The sequence below is a fragment of the Podarcis filfolensis genome (assembly GCF_964270895.1).
Source record: "Podarcis filfolensis genome assembly, chromosome: 7".
NCBI lineage: Eukaryota > Metazoa > Chordata > Lepidosauria > Squamata > Lacertidae > Podarcis > Podarcis filfolensis.
The window spans coordinates 67,829,854-67,848,053 of record NC_139603.1 but is presented as its reverse complement, the minus strand read 5'-3'; the positions used below and the strand labels follow the sequence as shown (position 1 = coordinate 67,848,053).

The following is an 18,200-nucleotide window of genomic DNA, read 5'->3' as shown; positions in this document are numbered from 1 at the left end:
CTTGGGAGAAAGGAGATGGCAAACCTAGACAGCATCTTAAAAAGCAGAGACATCACCTTGCCAACAAAGGTCCGTATAGTTAAAGCCATGGTTTTCCCAGTAGTGATGTATGAAACGTCCATATAATTAAAGCTATGGTTTTCCCAGTAGTGATGTATGGAAGTGAGAGCTGGACCATAAAGAAGGCTGATCGCCAAAAATTGATGCTTTTGAATTATGGTGCTGGAGGAGACTCTTGAGAGTCCCATGGACTGCAAGAAGATCAAACCGATCCATTCTGAAGGAAATCAGCCCTGAGTGCTCACTGGAAGGACAGATCCTGAAGCTGAGGCTCCAATACTTTGGCCACCTCATGAGAAGAGAAGACGCCCTGGAAAAGACCCTGATGTTGGGAAAGATGGAGGGCACAAGGAGAAGGGGACGACAGAGGACGAGATGGTTGGATAGTGTTCTCAAAGCTACCAGCATGAGTTTGACTAAACTGCGGGAGGCAGTGGAACACATGTGGCCCACAATACTACATAATCCAACATGCACCGTTTCACGCAGGGACCCTAGCGACGCAAAGGGGACCTTCCCCTCTTGCGTGCCTCCGTCATGACGCACTCTGCTCGCCATCCCCCCTCCTCTTGCGTGCCACTATAGCAAACGCTCCCGCTTCGCTTCCAGCCGACGTAAAGTGTAACTTTCTCTTCCTCCTTCTGGGTTTCCCGATTGATTTTCGGGGAGGCCAATGGCCGCTTCGCATCTCCTATCCCTCAGCCAATAGAGAGGCTGGGTGGGCGGCGCGTTCCGTCCCAAGCAGCAAAGGCCCCGTCCTGTGCGTAAGCGCTGAAGTCAGGCAGCGGACGCGGCGCGAGGGGAGGGTCGCTTTTAAAGGGCCAGCTGCGGAAGGAAAGTTGTGCGGAGAGTTTCTGTTAGGTCCTGTCAGAGGGGTATTTAAACGGCGCCTTGCCTTTGGTGGCCTGTGGGGAAGGGGGGCGGGAATAATCCCAGGAGCCGCCGGCCGCAGCCATGGAGCAGGCAGCGCCCAAAAGGTAACGGCCGAGGGCCTCCCCGGTTCCCGAGAGGCCGCGGGAGCGGGCGGGGGCGAGGTTTATTTTGGGCGCAAGGGAGGAGGAGGAGGAGGAGGAGGCCAGGCTAGGCCGCACCGCGCAGCTCCCGGGCGCCTCCCTTGACGCTCCGGCTCCGGGTTCCCGGGGAGGCTTCCCGGTGGATTCGTCCCCTCTGGCCACCATTTCCTCCCCGCATCCCCCTGCTGCCAGGCCTCCCTCTGAGGAGGGATCCTGAGTGTGTGTGTGTGTGTTTCAAATGTACACTTCCCACCTCTTAAAGACATCTATTATAGCATTAGCTAAGCGTCGATGGACGCCCCATCATTGTCACAGTTTTGCTGTGTGAATGCGTGTAAATACACGTGTACATTTCCCCCTCCCCCAAAGCCGATGCCCCATGTGGGAAAGCAGGGGATGCCCCATCATGTCTGTTAAACACACACACACACACACACAGACATGATGGCCTGGATCATGCCTTCCCCAGATCTCTGTGCCTCAGAGTGGCACAGGTTTGGGCTAATATTTCCAGGTAGGCACTAGTAACGTGGGATATGTACTGCTTGCCTTTCATAGCAGGAATTGTGGCATCTCCCCCCTTTGCCGTTCTTTTACAGTGGTACCTCACTATAAGGTCCGTTCTGGAGGTCCATTCTTAACCTGAAACTGTTCTTAACCTGAAGCACCACTTTAGCTAATGGGGCCTCCTGCTGCTGTCGCGCCGCCGGAGCACAATTTCTGTTCTCATCCTGAAAGCAAAGTTCTTAACCTGAGGTAATATTTCTGGGTTAGCGGAGTCTGTAACCTGAAGCGTATGTAACCCGAGGTACCACTGTACTATGATGCTTGTGGGTTTGACAGTTTTGTTAGAGGACATTAAGACATGACTGGTTTGCTTTGGGTCAGTCTGATGACATGCCCCCTCGGTGTATATAGTCTTCATAGTCCCAACAGAGGGATAAAGACCCCACACGTGGTCCCATCTGTAGTCCATGTAGGAGTAGGGCAGAAATTAATTTCTCTCTCATACTTGCATGTACGCCACCCACTTTAGACCTCCCTGCCGGTTCTTCCCATGGGGCATAGAGAATGTTGCATTTTTCTGAATGTCCTTCCTTTGGTCCCCTTGGAAGAGGCCTGCTGAAACATCTGACCTGTATCTTAGTGAAGGGGTGTGGGAATAGAAGTTTGGGGAATTACGGCCTGTCTGCATTATTACAAATCTTTCTGGAAGTGTATGTTTGAAACAGACAACGACAGTAGGTTCTGGCTCATTGTCAAGAACATGCTTCAGTTTAGGCTATTGGATTTCATTTACTCAAGTTATGGATTTAGGAGAGAGTGCTAAATTGTGAGAAATGAAATCCCTGAAGAGACAGCATCTATTTAAAAAAAACACGATTTTGGGAATCTTGTAATACACACAACTTATTTTATATTTGAAAGATTATAGGAGGTAAAAACATACATACCCTAAAAGCTATGTTTATTGGTATATTACTGTATATTTTACCTCATTGTATCTGTGGTGATCTGTTGGGTTGGGTAGATAGTGATCTCAAGCTTCCCTTTCCAGCATCTACATAGGAAGCAGACTGTAGGTGTTCTGTATGCCCTGTTATGTGCACTTTCTTAGGATGTATTGAATCTTCAAGTTGACCAGGACTGAAAACAGATTATGTATTTTTTCCTGTAATTGATAGATAATAAACGTCTGCCGTATTTTTGGGTTGGGGAGATGCTAATTTTAAACTGTATTCAGACAATTTCCTAGCTGTTTTTTTAGTCCAATATTGGCTACTTGGATGGCTGGTTGCTGTCCACAGATAGTATTTCCCATCACCTGCTTCCTGATCTCTTTAATGCTAGGGATTGGCGCTAGAACCTTCTGCATGCAAAGTATGTGTTCTACTATTGAGCTATGTTCTTTCCCCAACATTAAAGTAACAGCTGCAAGCTTAAAGTAACTTGCAGCGGAAAGAGGTTCAGTGATGGCTGGTGCTGTGATCCACACATGGCTAGCAAACCCACTTTGCAATCATAGTAAGGTGTGTTAGGGCTGCCAGCATTGATGCTGTTATTGTGAGAAGGCAGCCTTTTATTTAGCAACAACTTGCTTGGTAGCCATTGGTGACTAGAAGTTTTATGCAGGCGTGGAGCAGACTGACAGAGGAGAGATGGAACACTTTGTTTCCCCTTCCCTTTTCATACAGTGGTACCTTGGGTTACAGACGCTTCAGGTTACAGACACCGCTAACCCAGAAATAGTACCTCAGGTTAAGAACTTTGCTTCAGGATGAGAACAGAAATCACGCGGCAGCGGCGTGGCGCGGCTGCACTGGGAGGCCCCATCAGCTAAAGTGGTACCTCAGGTTAAGAACAGTTTCAGGTTAAGAATGGACCTCCGGAACGAATGAAGCTCTTAACCTGAGGTACCATTGTACTTGGTTTCTGTGCTAGCCACGGAAGAAGAAAAGCCCTTTCCTGGAATATTACTAGCCTCTTGGCAGTTAAGCTTGCTATGATTAAAAGTAAATGAACAGCATGTTGGTGCATGGGGAGAAATCACAGCTGCTTCTCTTCCACTCCTGTGCTAAGCCATGGCTAGGCTTAGCTTTATGTCTGAACCTGGGCTTGTGGTTTGCCTCTCTGTAAAGAAACCATGCACCAAGATTTGTTACTGGCTTACATAGGAATGGTAGATGTGGTTAGAATTATATGCAGTATGAAGTATTTTTATTTTATTTGGGGTAGAATTTGAGCATTTCTAACAATGGCAAAACATAATATGCTTTTTTGAGATTGCACCTCTTTAAATTGTCTTTACCTTTCAATGTGTTGTGTTATTTTACAATTGCAATGCTTAAATTATTAATCATCAAGAGGTTTTTTTGTAGTTCATGCCTTTTTTCATCCATAAGCTTGTATAAACTTCGATTCAAGTTTTGGTTTTTTTTTTACATTTAGGAAGAAAATATTCATTCCTGGCTTTTGTAAACATGAGAACTGCCTATGATTTCCATATATATTCTCTTCTCTTCCTATGTTTTTAAATTAAGGAAGCTGTTTGTTTTTACATGTGGTTATAAATATTCACGTATTCATAAGCAATTTGTTCTGCTGTAGACTAGTTTTCTTAACTCCATTTCTTGGGTCAGATGCCACTTTTAATTTAAAATGAACATGGGCCAACAAATGTCTGCAACAGATCCTTGTAGTGAGCATAGAGACAACACAGCAATTAATGGAAATTCCCCAGCTTCATTTAGAAACTAAATACAGTTTATTTTAGACTAACTTTGGCATGTAGGCTATGTTAAAAACTTCTCCCGGTTTGCATACTTTCATGTGCTGTATAAAACACAGTTTGGCCAAAGCAGATTCAAAGGATCAAATATACAAAATGATTCCCCCAAGCAAGTAAGAGGAATGAAGTTGGGTTGTAAGAAGAGGTCTAGAATGATTCCTTGGGCACTAGTCATCTGGCAAGTCATTCCGTAAGCCTGACAGAAAAATGGGGAAATCAATGCTACATTGGACCCAGTTCTGTATGAACTGCATCAAATATATTGCAACTTCATAAAATAGATGCAGGTGGCGCTGTGGTCTAAACATAGAGCCCAGGGCTTGCCGATCGGAAGGTCGACGGTTTGAATCCCTGCAACAGGGTGAGCTCCCATTGCTCTGTCCCAGCTCCTGCCAACCTAGCAGTTCGAAAGCACGTCAAAGTGCAAGTAGATAAATAGGTACTGCTCTGGCGAGAAGGTAAAGGGCGTTTCCATGCGCTACTCTGGTTTCACCAGAAGCGGCTTAGTCATGCTGGCCACAGGACCCAGAAAAACTGTCTGCGGACAAACGTCGGCTCCCTTGGCCAGTAAAGCAAGATGTGCGCCGCAACCCCAGAGTTGTTCGTGACTGGACTTAACTGTCAAGGGTCCTTTACCTTTACCTTTTTACCTTGGTTCTCGAACTCAATTCGTTCTAGAGTTACGTTCAACTTCCAAAACATTAAAAAACCAAGGCACGGCTTCTCATTGGCTGATTAGCCCCGGAAACAATGGTAACAGCCAAAACGGATTTTCGGCTTCCAAAAAATGTTCGTAAACCAGAAGACTTACTTCTGGGTTTGCGGCATTTGGGAGCTAATTTGTTCATCAACTAAGCCATTTGGGAACCAAGGTACCACTGTAACTCAGCTGGAATTTTTTTTCTGTGAATTTGAATCTGCTGCTTCCCAAGAGGTGCAAGGTTTCAGAACCACCACTTCCACTGGTAAAATAATTTAGATTGTTAAAATAGGTACAGTGCTGTATAGTCCCTATGGGTGGTGCTTTTGTAGTAAGAGATAAGTATATTTTCTTCTTTTTGAAGAGATGAGGTATTGAATCTGTGACAAAGGAATTTCTTCAAGTCAATATAGTGAGTGTTAGGTTGATTTTCCAGACCTGTATGTAATTTTATATATTAAAAGTCCCAAAGCTATTTACGATATATATAATACAACAAAACGCAATAAAATTTATTAAAGAATGCAGAAATTCAGTTCAGTAACAATTATAAAAGCACCCAGATGTGGGATTTGGGCCCCGATCATGTTACTTTTTTACATGTAAAATCCTCTACATACGCTTATAGAATATTAATATGTGAATATAGCAAAGATTTGTTTGTGAAATGTGTTATATGGCATACTGATTACAGAGCTGTGATTGGTTTTTGCAGCCCCCAAAAAGTATAAAACTGAGGACAACCATGGCTTTTAGGAAGCTGCCTTATATGAGGTCCAGTTTATTTGTCCACATAGCCCTTGTACAGTAGTACCTCTGGTTACGTACTTAATTCGTTCCTGAGGTCCGTTCTTAATCTGAAACTGTTCTTAACCTGAAGCACCACTTTAGCTAATGGGGCCTCCTGCTGCCGTCGTGCCGCTGCCGCACAATTTCTGTTCTCATTCTGAAGCAAAGTTCTTAACCCGAGGTACTATTTCTGGGTTAGCGGAGTCTGTAACCTGAAGCATATGTAACCCGAGGTACCACTGTACTATGCATGGTAGTGACTCTTCCATCACCACCTGGAAATGGCAGGGATTGACTCGATGCATGCAAAGCATGTGCCTTGGTAAAGAGCTCCATTTATCACCAACTTAATCGTGAAGTGGCCCTGATCTGATGTCCACTAGACCACACAGGCTCTCATGAATTATTTTAATTTTTTTTGTCCATTACTGCATATCACACATGTGAATGAATGGAAATAGTGTTCCTTAAATAAAACGGCAAAGTAAATGTTAAATTTAAAGGTTTGGATGCAAAAACTGTGAGTAGTTGGATAAAATGTTCTGTTGCTGTTCCATGGACTTAGTAGTAGAGCATACACTATTGCAGCCTGGGAAAACAAACATTGCCATATATTAGGGTAGAAATCCTTGAGCATCAAGAGACAATTGCAGCTTGGTTGGCTGGTAGCCAGCTTGGAATGGTAACACACTGGCAATAATCTGCCATCCTTTTCCTTTTTTAAAATCAAAGCACCATGTTGTGATAAGATTGCATTGTTATGTGGGCAGGACTGGCTAGTATTATAGAAGAAGCATCTCAGCTCTTTGTACTTTTTCTGAATGTTCATACATCTTATACAACTTGCAAGGGGATTTCAGGCAAAATTTTCATTGGTTGATTTCTTCAATTAGCTTCGTTTTTGATCAACTTAGCTTCCTGATTTCATGAGGGAACTTGCAATACAGAAGGCAAATATCTGCATTGGTGGCTTAGTGATGCATGTACATGAAAGGGAAATGATACCAATGGGATGACTGTTCTGTCTTTGCTTTTTCATTGGACAGATGTTTCTTCCTCCGCTGCTGCCTCCTCAAACCAAGACCCCTACTGTACAGTTCCTTTCCATGTTTGGCCCTCATTCAACTCCTTAACACGTGAAAATCCTAGTTCTCATTTTAAAACCAACATAAAAGATTAACTGGGTGTACACGTTTAGAGCTAGCTAGTTTCTGGTCATCAGTAAACAAAGTTGTGGTGCAACTCTGTAGCTCTGTACTATTATTGTACTAGTTTTTTAGTTGTCATCTCCCCCCCCCCCCCGCTCTTATGAAGCACGAAAGCAGACTACAATTTCCTCATCTTCGACTGGGAGGGTCTCCCCACTCCAAACATTTGAATTTGAATTTCTGGTGGCAACTAAGACTCATCTGGCAGCTGCTTCAAGTGTTCAGTTTAATCATTTACAAAATAGGCTCTCACCTTTTCTGGGACTGGAAGTATAACGTTAAGATACTCACAGAACAGGGCTGGAGAAAATATTGAGATTGAACTGTTCTGTCCTGCGTGTCCAGAACATGAATCTTTTGTAAGAATTGAAGAGCAGAGGAGGTTCTAGAACTTCTGGGTATGAGGTTAGACAGACTCAGTATAATGCCTTTCTGTAGGGGATACAGTGGTACCTCTGTTTGTGAACGGGATCCGTTCTGGAGGCCCGTTCGCAACATGAGCAGAACGCAATCCGGAGCGGCGCGTCTGCGCATGCGCGGGTTATGATTCACCCCTTCTGCGCATGTGCGTGATGTCATTTTGCGTATCTGCGCATGTGCGAGCGGCGAAACCCAGAAGTAACCCTTTCTGGTACTTCTGGGTCACTGCGGGACGTATCCTGAAAGAACCTAACAGGAAGCGGACGTAACATGAGGTATGACTGTATTGTGGTTCTTAACTGTTGTCTAGTCATCAGCAGGGGCACATGTCATACATGAAAATCTCATGAGGCTGGCATGCACTGGTGTGCTGATAAGAATTAAACAGGAGGAATCTAATCATTAAACAGCATTGCAAGCAAGTTCCAACATTTCACTAGCCTATACACTCCCCCAACCCAACCACACATTCCTGTGTGCCCCACCGTTGGGAACCATGGATCTAGGGGGTATGCAGAGGAGGAGAAGGAGAAAATGTTCTGTTGCGCAAGGAAAAATCCTTGCACATTTGCACAGTGCTTTGTTGAATACGACCCAATGAATCTACAATAAGAAATAGCAAATCACTAATTTTTGTTTATTTAAAATATTTTTGATAGCAAACTGAAAAAGCTAAGCGAAGACAGCTTGACTAAACAGCCTGAAGAAGTATTTGATGTATTGGAGAAGCTCGGTGAAGGGTATGTATTACTTTATGTGCTGCAGAGAGGTGGGATGGTTGGGAAGACTCTAAACAAAACATCGCACAAACACAGACAAGAATAGTACAACTGACCTAGAGCTGGAAAAGCTTCTTTATTTGGACTAGTGCCCACAGCCAAGAAATATTTTGGAGCTGTGGGAAAGCTCCGTATTACCCATGTGAGTGTAACAATGCTCTGATAGGGATTTAAAAATAAAAAATAAAATGAAAACACGATTTGTTGATTTTGAGTGGAGAAGGGGCTAGTTATTTTTTCTCCTGTTAGCCATGCTTAAGTTCCAGATTGCATTTCTTCTTCCTCCGCAACTCTTTTCCTTTGCATGCTACTAAACAGGTGTTTTGCCCCTTAAGTCAACTTCTGTTGCTGTCATAGCTGAAGCTGTCACTATGCGACCTCCCTATCCTCCTTTCTCTTTGAAACATCAACAAGACCTATTGCAGGTTAACTAGCATTTCTCACAGAGCAAGGGAATATGTTAATGCTCACACTCTACTGCAGGTATAGGCAAACTCTGCCCTCCAGATGTTTTGGCACTACAGTTCCCATCATCCCTGACCACTGGTCGTGTTAGGTAGGGATGATGGGAGTTGTAGTCCCAAAACAGCTGGAGGGCCAAGTTTGAGGAAGCCTGCTCTACTAAAAAGAGCATTGACTGAGGCCTGTTTCACTGGCAGCAATTTGCTATGTGGGTGTCGGTTCCATCTAAGAAAACGATGTACTTCCTAAAATCAGGGAATACTATTGAGATCTTTATATTCATTACTTCTATTGCACAATTCTGTGGTTGCTCTCCATTTGTGGAGTCCTCTCCCTATGGAGGCTCTTCTCCCAGGCCTTTGGCTAATTAAACAATCTATGGTCTCTTAAACTGTGTGTGTGTGTGTGTGGGGGGGGTTATTGCTTTTGTTTGTTACTATGCTGAGCATTTTTATGTTTTTATATTGTAAGCCACTCTGTGATCCTTAGATAAAAGACAGTAAAGAAAACAAACAAACAAACAAACAAACATTTAAAGCCAGGGCATCCTGTTTTAGAGGCATGTGAAAATGAAGCCTCTACAATGAACAAATGTGGCTTTTGCATTAACTATTTATAGGTTGGTTTGAATGAACTGCAATTTTATTATTCAGAGCTTAAATTAGTTGGAAACTGTTTTCTTTTCTAGGTCTTATGGGAGTGTATTTAAAGCCATTCATAAAGAATCTGGTCAAGTAGTGGCAATTAAGCAAGTCCCTGTTGAATCGGATCTGCAGGAAATTATTAAGGAAATTTCTATAATGCAACAATGTGACAGGTATGAAGTACATACTTATTGTGAGAGCTCTTCTGTCTTTTTTTTTAGTGCCTAAAGTATTTGATAGTGTAAGTTTGAATCTGCTGAGAATTTCAAGCTGAAGTTCAAAGTCTCCTTTAAAGTCTTCACAGTTCAGTTATGAGAAATGTGGATGTTTTATTGGGTTTTTAATCTTGCTACACGCCTTTCCTACCTACTGGCTAATGCAGTTGGGTGAGTGGAAGAGGACTGGTGCATCCTTTCTTCTTTCTTTGAAGTATTTTTATGCCTTGGTGCTGACTCTGGTGCCCTGACAAAGCTTGATCATGTTTCATGTTCGTTATTTATTTATGCATAAATTACTGCTGAATGAAGGAAAAATATTCTCAAATGCTATACGCACAAAAGTGCAAAGATCAAAAGAACATAGAACAAGGTTGCATGGTAGGGTAGTACTGTGTATACAAAATTGTTTTAAGCTGACTTCTAAGGCTGAACACAGAGGACCCCTGTCTAATATACAAAAGCAATGAATTCCACAGTTCATCTCAGAATTGACACCAGGTAGTTACAGTTCAGGTTAGATGCAAGGTAAATATTGGAATGAAACGAATAGTGGACCAATTTGTTTTTATTTAAAGAAAGGTTTCATTGAAGATGAATGAAATATGGTGATGTATGAATACATACTGTATTTTTCGTCCCATAGGACGCTCCGTCCCATAGGACGCACCTAGTTTTTTGGGGGGGAAATAAAGGAAATTTCCCCCCTTTATTTCCACCCCAAAACCAGGTCGGGGAACAGCGGGATGGCGGTGCTGCGCCTCCCCGCTGTCCCTCGAGCTTGTGGGGCTGGCTGATGTCTGCCCGAAGCGCGGGGCGCTCTGCTTCAGTGCGCCCCGCGCTCCGTGCAGCAGGCTGCTATCCGCAGCCTAGGGAGCCCTGCGGGAACTCCTGCGGGCTCCCCAGGCTTGCTGATAGCTTCAGGGCGCCCCGCGCGCTGGGCGGCAGGCTGCTATCCACAGTGTGGAGAGCCCTGCGAAAGCCTGTATTCGCCCCATAGGACGCACACAGATTTCCCCTTCATTTTTGGAGGGGAAAAAGTGCGTCCTGTAGGGTGAAAAATACGGTAAATGCTGTCTAGGAAACTTGCATGTAGGGTGGTCAACAAAAAATCCCAATCTCCCTTTCCATTCATCAATGATATAGTGGGGTCCACTACGCCTCATTTGTGGTCTTCCTTAGTGCATGGGTGTTTCTGTTTTTGAGATGGCATTGAATAGATTTCCTTGGACTAAGAAGCTGGAAATATGTCTGGAGTAGTTTGAGCAAAGAGGATATCCTCCTTCAAATAAATGTTTACAGTCTGCCCTATCTCATGGATTGAGAGCAGGTCGTATCTTGGTGTAGGCTTCTGTGTTTGAATTTTTCTTCAGCTGCTTTGAGGATTCTATTTAGCTAGCAAGGGCAAGGCAGAGGAGCCAAGCATCAAGATGCTGGAACTCCTTTAAACTATACTGCAGTTATTCACTGGTGATGAGAGCCTTGGTTCTTCAGATGAGGCAGTAAGAGGGATTAAGTGGGGTTTCCATCCATGCAGAAGGTTGGCAGTGATAGGTAGATAAGGGTGTGCCCTTAGTAAAATATTTGTGAATCACTCCCTTGTAAAATATTTGTGTGGAGAATACCTCTCTTTCTTTAGAGGCTTGCTTTTTTATCAGTGAAGATCTTTATGGACAAATGCAAATGCCCCAAAACACACAGTAGTTAAAGTAAGACTAACTGACCTGAATTAGAAGATTGCAAGAATGTTGCTCAGCTCTAAATATTTAAATATCATATATACTTCGGCAGGCTTTTATCATTTGTTTTTATTGCAGTTTGTTAATCTTTAGTGTAAGGTCTTCAGAATTTGTTATGGAGATTGTCCCAAAATATTGTATCCTAGGAATAGCACAATTGTAAGGGGCAAGGTTTAAAGTCTGTCATATATCGCTGATAAGGATGAAATGGGATTTTATGATGTATTTATTCAGAGTTTGGTAGATCTCCGGGTTGGATTTGGATGGAGATGTCCTGTTGACACTGATATGTCAGTAGTAGTAGTTGTGCTTAACTCAGTAGTGGTGAGAGATAAAAGTTAAGCACTAAAATCTAGAGGCAACGAGAGCTCCTTGACCTAGGGAGAAAAGGAAGTCTTAAACTCTCTTAAGCAAAGTCTTAAACTCTCTTAAGCAAAGAGACTAATGCAGCGTGGTGGCACTATGTATTTAAAATTCCTAATTAATGGAGATAATTTCCTTATGAATAGATTGTAATACTGTCTTGTATGTTCAAATACATATTTTATGGGGCTTTTTAGATACAGTTACCTTAATCAGGTGACATTTAATATAGTGCAGAAGCAGGTGTCTGTAAGTGGCTCGCTTGCTGCTTGGGAGTATGAATAAAAAAGAGGGGTTACATATGAAGTTCCCCTGGGAATGAATATGTAGCGCCAAGCAAATGGTTGCCATTATCCATGCTCATGCTTTTAACCAACAGTTTGGCTGGCAAGCATGAGCAGTAAGATGTAGATTGGGGGCAGGAACATATTGGCTTGTATCTAACCATTGGTGTTTTGTGAGCTCAAGGGCTTTTGATCCAGTGAAGGTGTCCATTGATGGAAGAGGCTTGGGAGGTGATTTTTGCTAATTTCCCCCTCCCCTTGTAGCCTTCATTGTCCCTGAAAGTTTGTTATGAAAGGTAGGGGGACCAACCAGAACAGATTTTTCTGGGATCTGCTGGGGAAACCAGAATTAGGATTCTTTTTCTTCTAGTTTGGTATGTGACATGGGTGGGGAACATTTTTCAGCTTGAGGGCCACATTCCCTTCTGGGGGCCTTGGAGAATGGAGCTGGGGGAAAAAGTGGGTAGAGCAATGAATATGATTTGTACCTTCTACCCAGTGCTTTTTTTGGGGGGTAAGCAGGTGTACGCATACCCCTAAACATTTATTGAATCTTTGTCCTTTGTCCAGTATTTATTTTTCCTGATTTGAACTATAAAATGGTGATTTTCTTGAGTCAAAATGAGAGTACCCCTAAACATTTTTAAAGAAAAAAAAGCACTGCTTCTACCATAGGCTAGTTTCTACAGTCACATGACCCTCTCTGTTCGTCATCTAGGCAGGCAGGCAGGCAAGTAGGCAACTTTATCAGAATTCAAGGATTCATTCTGGCCAGGCAGAAACACTGAAGGAGGCTTGTGAGGTGTGTGGCCTCTGGAGAAAATCCTGAGGCCTCGAGAAATGCTTATAGAGAGGCCTAGGAGGCCTGAGTGTGTGACTTTTTTATTCATATACAAAAATGGCGAGCGGTTATCTATTTTGCAAAGGACGCAGGTGGCGCTGTGGTCTAAACCACAGAGCCTAGGACTTGCCGATCAGAAGGTCGGCGGTTCGAATCCCCGCGATGGTCCCAGCTCCTGCCAACCTAGCAGTTCGAAAGCATGTCAAAGTGCAAGTAGATAAATAGGTACTGCTCCGATGGGAAGGTAAACGGCGTTTCCGTGCGCTGCTCTGGTTCGCCAGAAGCCGCTTAGTCATGGTGGCCACATGCCCCGGAAGCTGTACACTGGCTCCCTCGGCCAATAAAGCGAGATGAGCACCGCAACCCCAGAGTCGGCCACGACTGGACCTAATGGTCAGGGGTCCCTTTACCTTTACCTATCTATTTTGCACTCTTAATTATTAGCACGTGCACCAACATCTTTAGTTCTGTTTTCTAAATCCTATCATAAAACTCAGGCAGCTGCTTGGAAAAATGATACCAAGCTCTGATTCTAGCAAAATTTATCGTGGACACTACTGCTTCTTAATATTCTTGACGGTTCACATCTGTATGTTGATAACCCATGTTTTTGTGTTCAGCCCTTATGTTGTCAAGTACTATGGCAGCTATTTTAAGAACACAGACCTGTGGATTGTTATGGAGTACTGTGGAGCTGGTTCCGTCTCGGACATAATTAGATTACGTAATAAAACGGTAAGTGTTTAATTATTTTTTATAAAATATTGTTACTTTTGCAGTTGTTTGCATGCATAAAAAAGTGTTCCCAACAAAGATTTATTTACTTGAGGAGGATGTTCATAAGGCCCCCATACTTTCCCTGTTTACTTTTATATTAGTTGTTAGTGATAGTGATTCTCCTGCTGCTGTTTAAAGTACAATAACATGCCATGACAGAGTCTAATAATCTTTTCAGACCATGTCTAATAAAAATGTAAGAATTTTATGAAAGGGAAATATGACTTATCCACTGTTTTTTCAGAGAACCACAGACTTAACCTTGGCAAATCATATTACTAGTATACTAGTATATACCAACATGTCAGAGGAGTAAGGCTGAGTCTCTTGGGTTGCTGGAATATGAAGCAGCCCTGCATCAACCAATCTTCATGGCTGTTTATAAGGAAGAAGATATTCTCTCTCTTTTATGTGGTGTTCAAGCTGTAGAGGACATTAAAGTAAAAAACCATATTTGTGGGCTGGTAGGAACATGAACTGGGATGCATAAAGTAGGAATTTGAGTCTGAGAAGCTGATGCTCAGTCAGTGGTTGTGATCCTGACTCAGGAGGGTCATGGAAGGGGCAGACTGGCAAGAGAGGAAACCCTTTGCTGGCTGCTAGGATGAGGGTGCAAATTCAGTTGTATTTATAAGCTGATGTTCATTATTAACATTAATATTTATATTTATTGCCAGGCTGATAGTTTAAAAGTTTAAAGATCATAAACTTTCAATGAACAGATTCTGACTGTAGTTCATAAGCTGTTTGGCTCTTAGACCTTTGTTTTTAAATGTGAAATTCACTGGAAAACACACACACACATTACATTTGGATGTCAGTGCTTGTTCTTGAGTTCCAGTCACAGTTTGGAGAAAAACAAACCACGGGCGTAGCTTCCTCTGTCAGGACCTGCTATCTACCATTAAACCATGGTTTATTTAAAACAATGACTTATTGTTATATATAAATCAGACCTGTATCTGGTTCAGAATGATAGTTTTGCCTTTTCTCCTTTCTTTATTCTCTTTAAAATTATTTGATATGGTAAAATACAAGATCAGTTTGTCCTCCTTTCTTTCCTATTGCTAATTATCCATGGAGGAAATAATGAAACCACTAGAAAATACCTAGTAGAAGTAAACTCAGTGTCAACAATTTTAGTTTAGTCAAGAATTTCATAGAATCATAGAGTTGGAAGGGGTCCTGAGGGTCATCTAGTCCAACCCCGGGCAATGCAGGAATCCCAACTAAAGCATCCATGATAGATGCCCCCCAACGTCTGTTTGAAATCCTATAAGGATGGAGAGTCCGCTTGAGACATGCTTGAGTGTTGTGGGAAGAAAGAGAGAAAATGATGGACTGACTGGTTTATGATTTCATATTTAGAAGCACATATATTATATCCATCACAAGGAATTGGAGCTTGGAAGTCAGACTAGCCTTGCAGCATACATATGACTAGGAAGGACTCAGCCTCTTCTCACATTTCCAGTCATATTTCTTCTATATAGCTGTCCATGGATATGTCCTCACAGACTAGTGTTTCCTAAGTGCAGCCACCAGAATCAGTGTGAGCTCGGTCCTGTGCTCCTGTGTCTTGGAGGCTGTGTGCTAGTCAGAATCCCAGCAACATAGCATTTACTTTGATTTTCACAGTCTGACTTCTGGTGGAAGCATCCTAAGGCTGAAGGAAGATGTCCTGAAAATGTGGGTCCTCATAGTTAGGCCATGAATTCTGTAATCGGAGATGGAGCAGTTCAACCCTCTAGACTGATGAAAATGGCGTTACTTGTATTTTAATGACGCACATGGATTTGGGGTAGTATTTTGGCACTGTTTTATCTATTCCTTTGCTGCCCTATAAACATATTCTCAGGGCAGTTTACAACAGAGATAAAAATATTAAAGCTATGTACAATAAATCAACAAAACACATTAAAATGCATAAAAAAACACGGGCCATATAAAACTTATTTTAAAGCAGCAATATATTAAAATTTTTGGGGTGGGAATAAAAAATTACTTGCTTAGTGCTGAATGTGTTCAAGGTTCTTAGTATCTACCTTAAGTAGATCCTAAAGTTTAGGCAGGTGTATAGAGAAAGCTGATCCTTCAGGTACCCCAGCCCTAAGCAATGAAGGACCTTAAAGATCAAAACCAGCAATTCAAACTCTACTGCAGTCAGTAAATACACAACCCAAAGGGCACATTGTCAGAAAAGTTTATAATACAATCCTGTTTTGATAAATTGGGAAGACAGGGAGAATTGTCTCTATAACAAAATAAAACACAAGCCAGGCTTTGAGTACATTACAAACTCTTACACTCACTTTTCATGTCCTGTTTGTTTAGGTCCTCTGTCCACAGTCTTTTTTTGTGGGACCTCTGCTCCTGTTTGATGCTTGTTGATTTTTGTGGGATCTAATTCATGTTCGAGGAGGTCAAGCCATGTGGATTGGATTGCAGGAGTGGGACCTTGATTGGGGGTCTTGCTTTCTGTATTTGTAAAACATTTTGCATAACCTTATGCATGCCATATAAATAATAATTATAAGGCAGTTTGCATAATTTTGTGTTACAGTTTCTCAGTCTTTCAAATTGTTTACGTAAGTGTGTAATCAGTGTGTGTACACACAGAAGAAGAAAATGTTATTTATGTTTCTCCATAGCTTACAGAAGATGAAATTGCAACCATTCTTAAATCTACGCTTAAAGGACTTGAATATTTGCATTTCATGAGAAAAATACATAGAGATATAAAGGCTGGAAACATTCTCTTAAACACCGAAGGGCATGCTAAATTAGCTGACTTTGGAGTGGCTGGACAGTTAACTGTAAGTATAAAGTGTATGGGTAGAGTCATATTTTATAAATATGCACTGCACTTCCTACAGTCTGTTGTAGGGAGAGATGGAGCTTTTTCCCATTTCAAAGGTGCAGTTAGTTTGGCAGTCTTTGCTTACTGAAGTCAGCTTTTCTTGTGTGTGCCTTTTGAATCTTGTCCAAACTGTGTCCTGCAAAGCTTTTGAACAGTGGGTTGAGCCCAGACTTTTTGTCATGCTCAGAGCATGCGTTGAACAATTCACAGAACCAGTTCCACATGTGTCACTTGGCTGGGAAAGTAATGTGAACAATGGTTGCCTTTAGAGATGGAGGCCTAACTCTGACAATACTTTCTCTATCCAAGTTGCAAATAGACCATGTACTGAAAAATACACTGGATTATGGACTGTTGAAGTTGAATGTGGGATCAGATATTTAGGGTGCTTCATACATTATATGGTGGCAGATGTATTTGCTTAGAGAGCTGTGGCCAGTCCCAATGCCCTGGTGCATATGACTGTAATTTTTGTGTATTTAGATGCACATTTTCTGTAAGCACATATTGCAATTACACACAGAGGTTGTGTGTATATGTGTGTGTGTGTGTGTATACACACACACACACACACACACACACACACAAACATGTGTAATGTGTGAAAAAACTATGCATGTGTTTGCGGCTTCAAATATTGTTTAATTGAAGGCACAAACATGGCCTCCAGAACATTGTATTGGACTCTTTTGTACCTATCTAAAATAAGGCTGTTTTTCTTGGAAAGAAGCCTTTTAGGAGAAAGCGCATTGCTGAGTTTTCTTGAGGCACAAGTGTTAAAGTTCAGTTGCACAGATTCCATGTGATATTATAATGGGAGAGAGAGATGAAAATACACTGAGAGATGTTAAGCTTCTTAATAATGTCATTACAGGATACAATGGCAAAACGCAACACTGTCATAGGTACTCCCTTTTGGATGGCTCCAGAGGTAATACAAGAGATTGGTTATAATTGTGTGGCAGACATCTGGTCCCTTGGCATTACCTCAATAGAAATGGCAGAAGGAAAGCCTCCGTATGCTGATATACACCCAATGCGGGTAAGAATCATACACAGTGACTTTGTTATTAATTACACGCTGTATAATGTTGCTCATTGGAAAAGTGGAACAAGTGGTTACATTGGTCATCTTGAGTTGAATGTCCAGTTGCTACTTTGATTGGAGATTTAAAACTAAACTACTATGAGTAAAGTGTAAATCTTACAGTGGTAGAAGGCACTAAAATATGCTACACAACAGTTAATATAGTCCAAAAGTGATCATTTACTTCATGTCGTTTAATAGGCAGCTGTTGCTGTTAATGACATGGTTTAAAATCTTAAATTTAATTACACCTGCTGCTTTGATTTCCCCCCAAAAGACAGCTACTGTCACCAAGGATATTTTGATGTTTGCTTATCTAATGATTCTGCTGTTTTGGGCATTTTAGGAGTTAATCACTTTTGCACAGGGGTGGAGAACCTGTTTCTTTCCAGATGTTGTTGGATTAGAACTCCCTTTATTCCTGGCCATTGACCATGCTGGATGGTGCTATAAGGGGAGTTAGAGTCCAAAAACATATTGAGTTTAGAACAAGAATTAAATAGAGAGTAGTTTAATGTTTTCATATCTCATATTTTAGTGGCTACATGCTTTGCTTTTTTTTTTTAAGTGATGGGTCTTATATCTATGCGATGTCACCTCTTTTGTTCCAATAGGAAACAAACAAAGCTGTAACTATGGACCTACTATGCATGATATAATTAATTGTAAA

General features: G+C 42.0%; 1 protein-coding gene across 3 annotated transcripts in view; it reads left to right on the top strand.

The window, feature by feature from the left end:
• The first annotated feature begins 651 nt into the window (after positions 1–651).
• STK3 (serine/threonine kinase 3) overlaps positions 652–18,200 on the top strand; it is a 111,458-nt gene continuing 93,909 nt past the window's right edge. For all 3 annotated transcript variants that reach the window (XM_083622728.1, XM_083622729.1, XM_083622730.1), the window contains exons 1-6: positions 652–1,037; positions 8,139–8,219; positions 9,409–9,537; positions 13,427–13,541; positions 16,235–16,399; positions 17,318–17,485. In XM_083622728.1, coding sequence (XP_083478854.1) covers positions 1,015–1,037; positions 8,139–8,219; positions 9,409–9,537; positions 13,427–13,541; positions 16,235–16,399; positions 17,318–17,485 — 681 coding nt within the window. In that variant the 5' untranslated portion in view covers positions 652–1,014. The remainder of the gene's footprint in view (positions 1,038–8,138; positions 8,220–9,408; positions 9,538–13,426; positions 13,542–16,234; positions 16,400–17,317; positions 17,486–18,200) is intronic.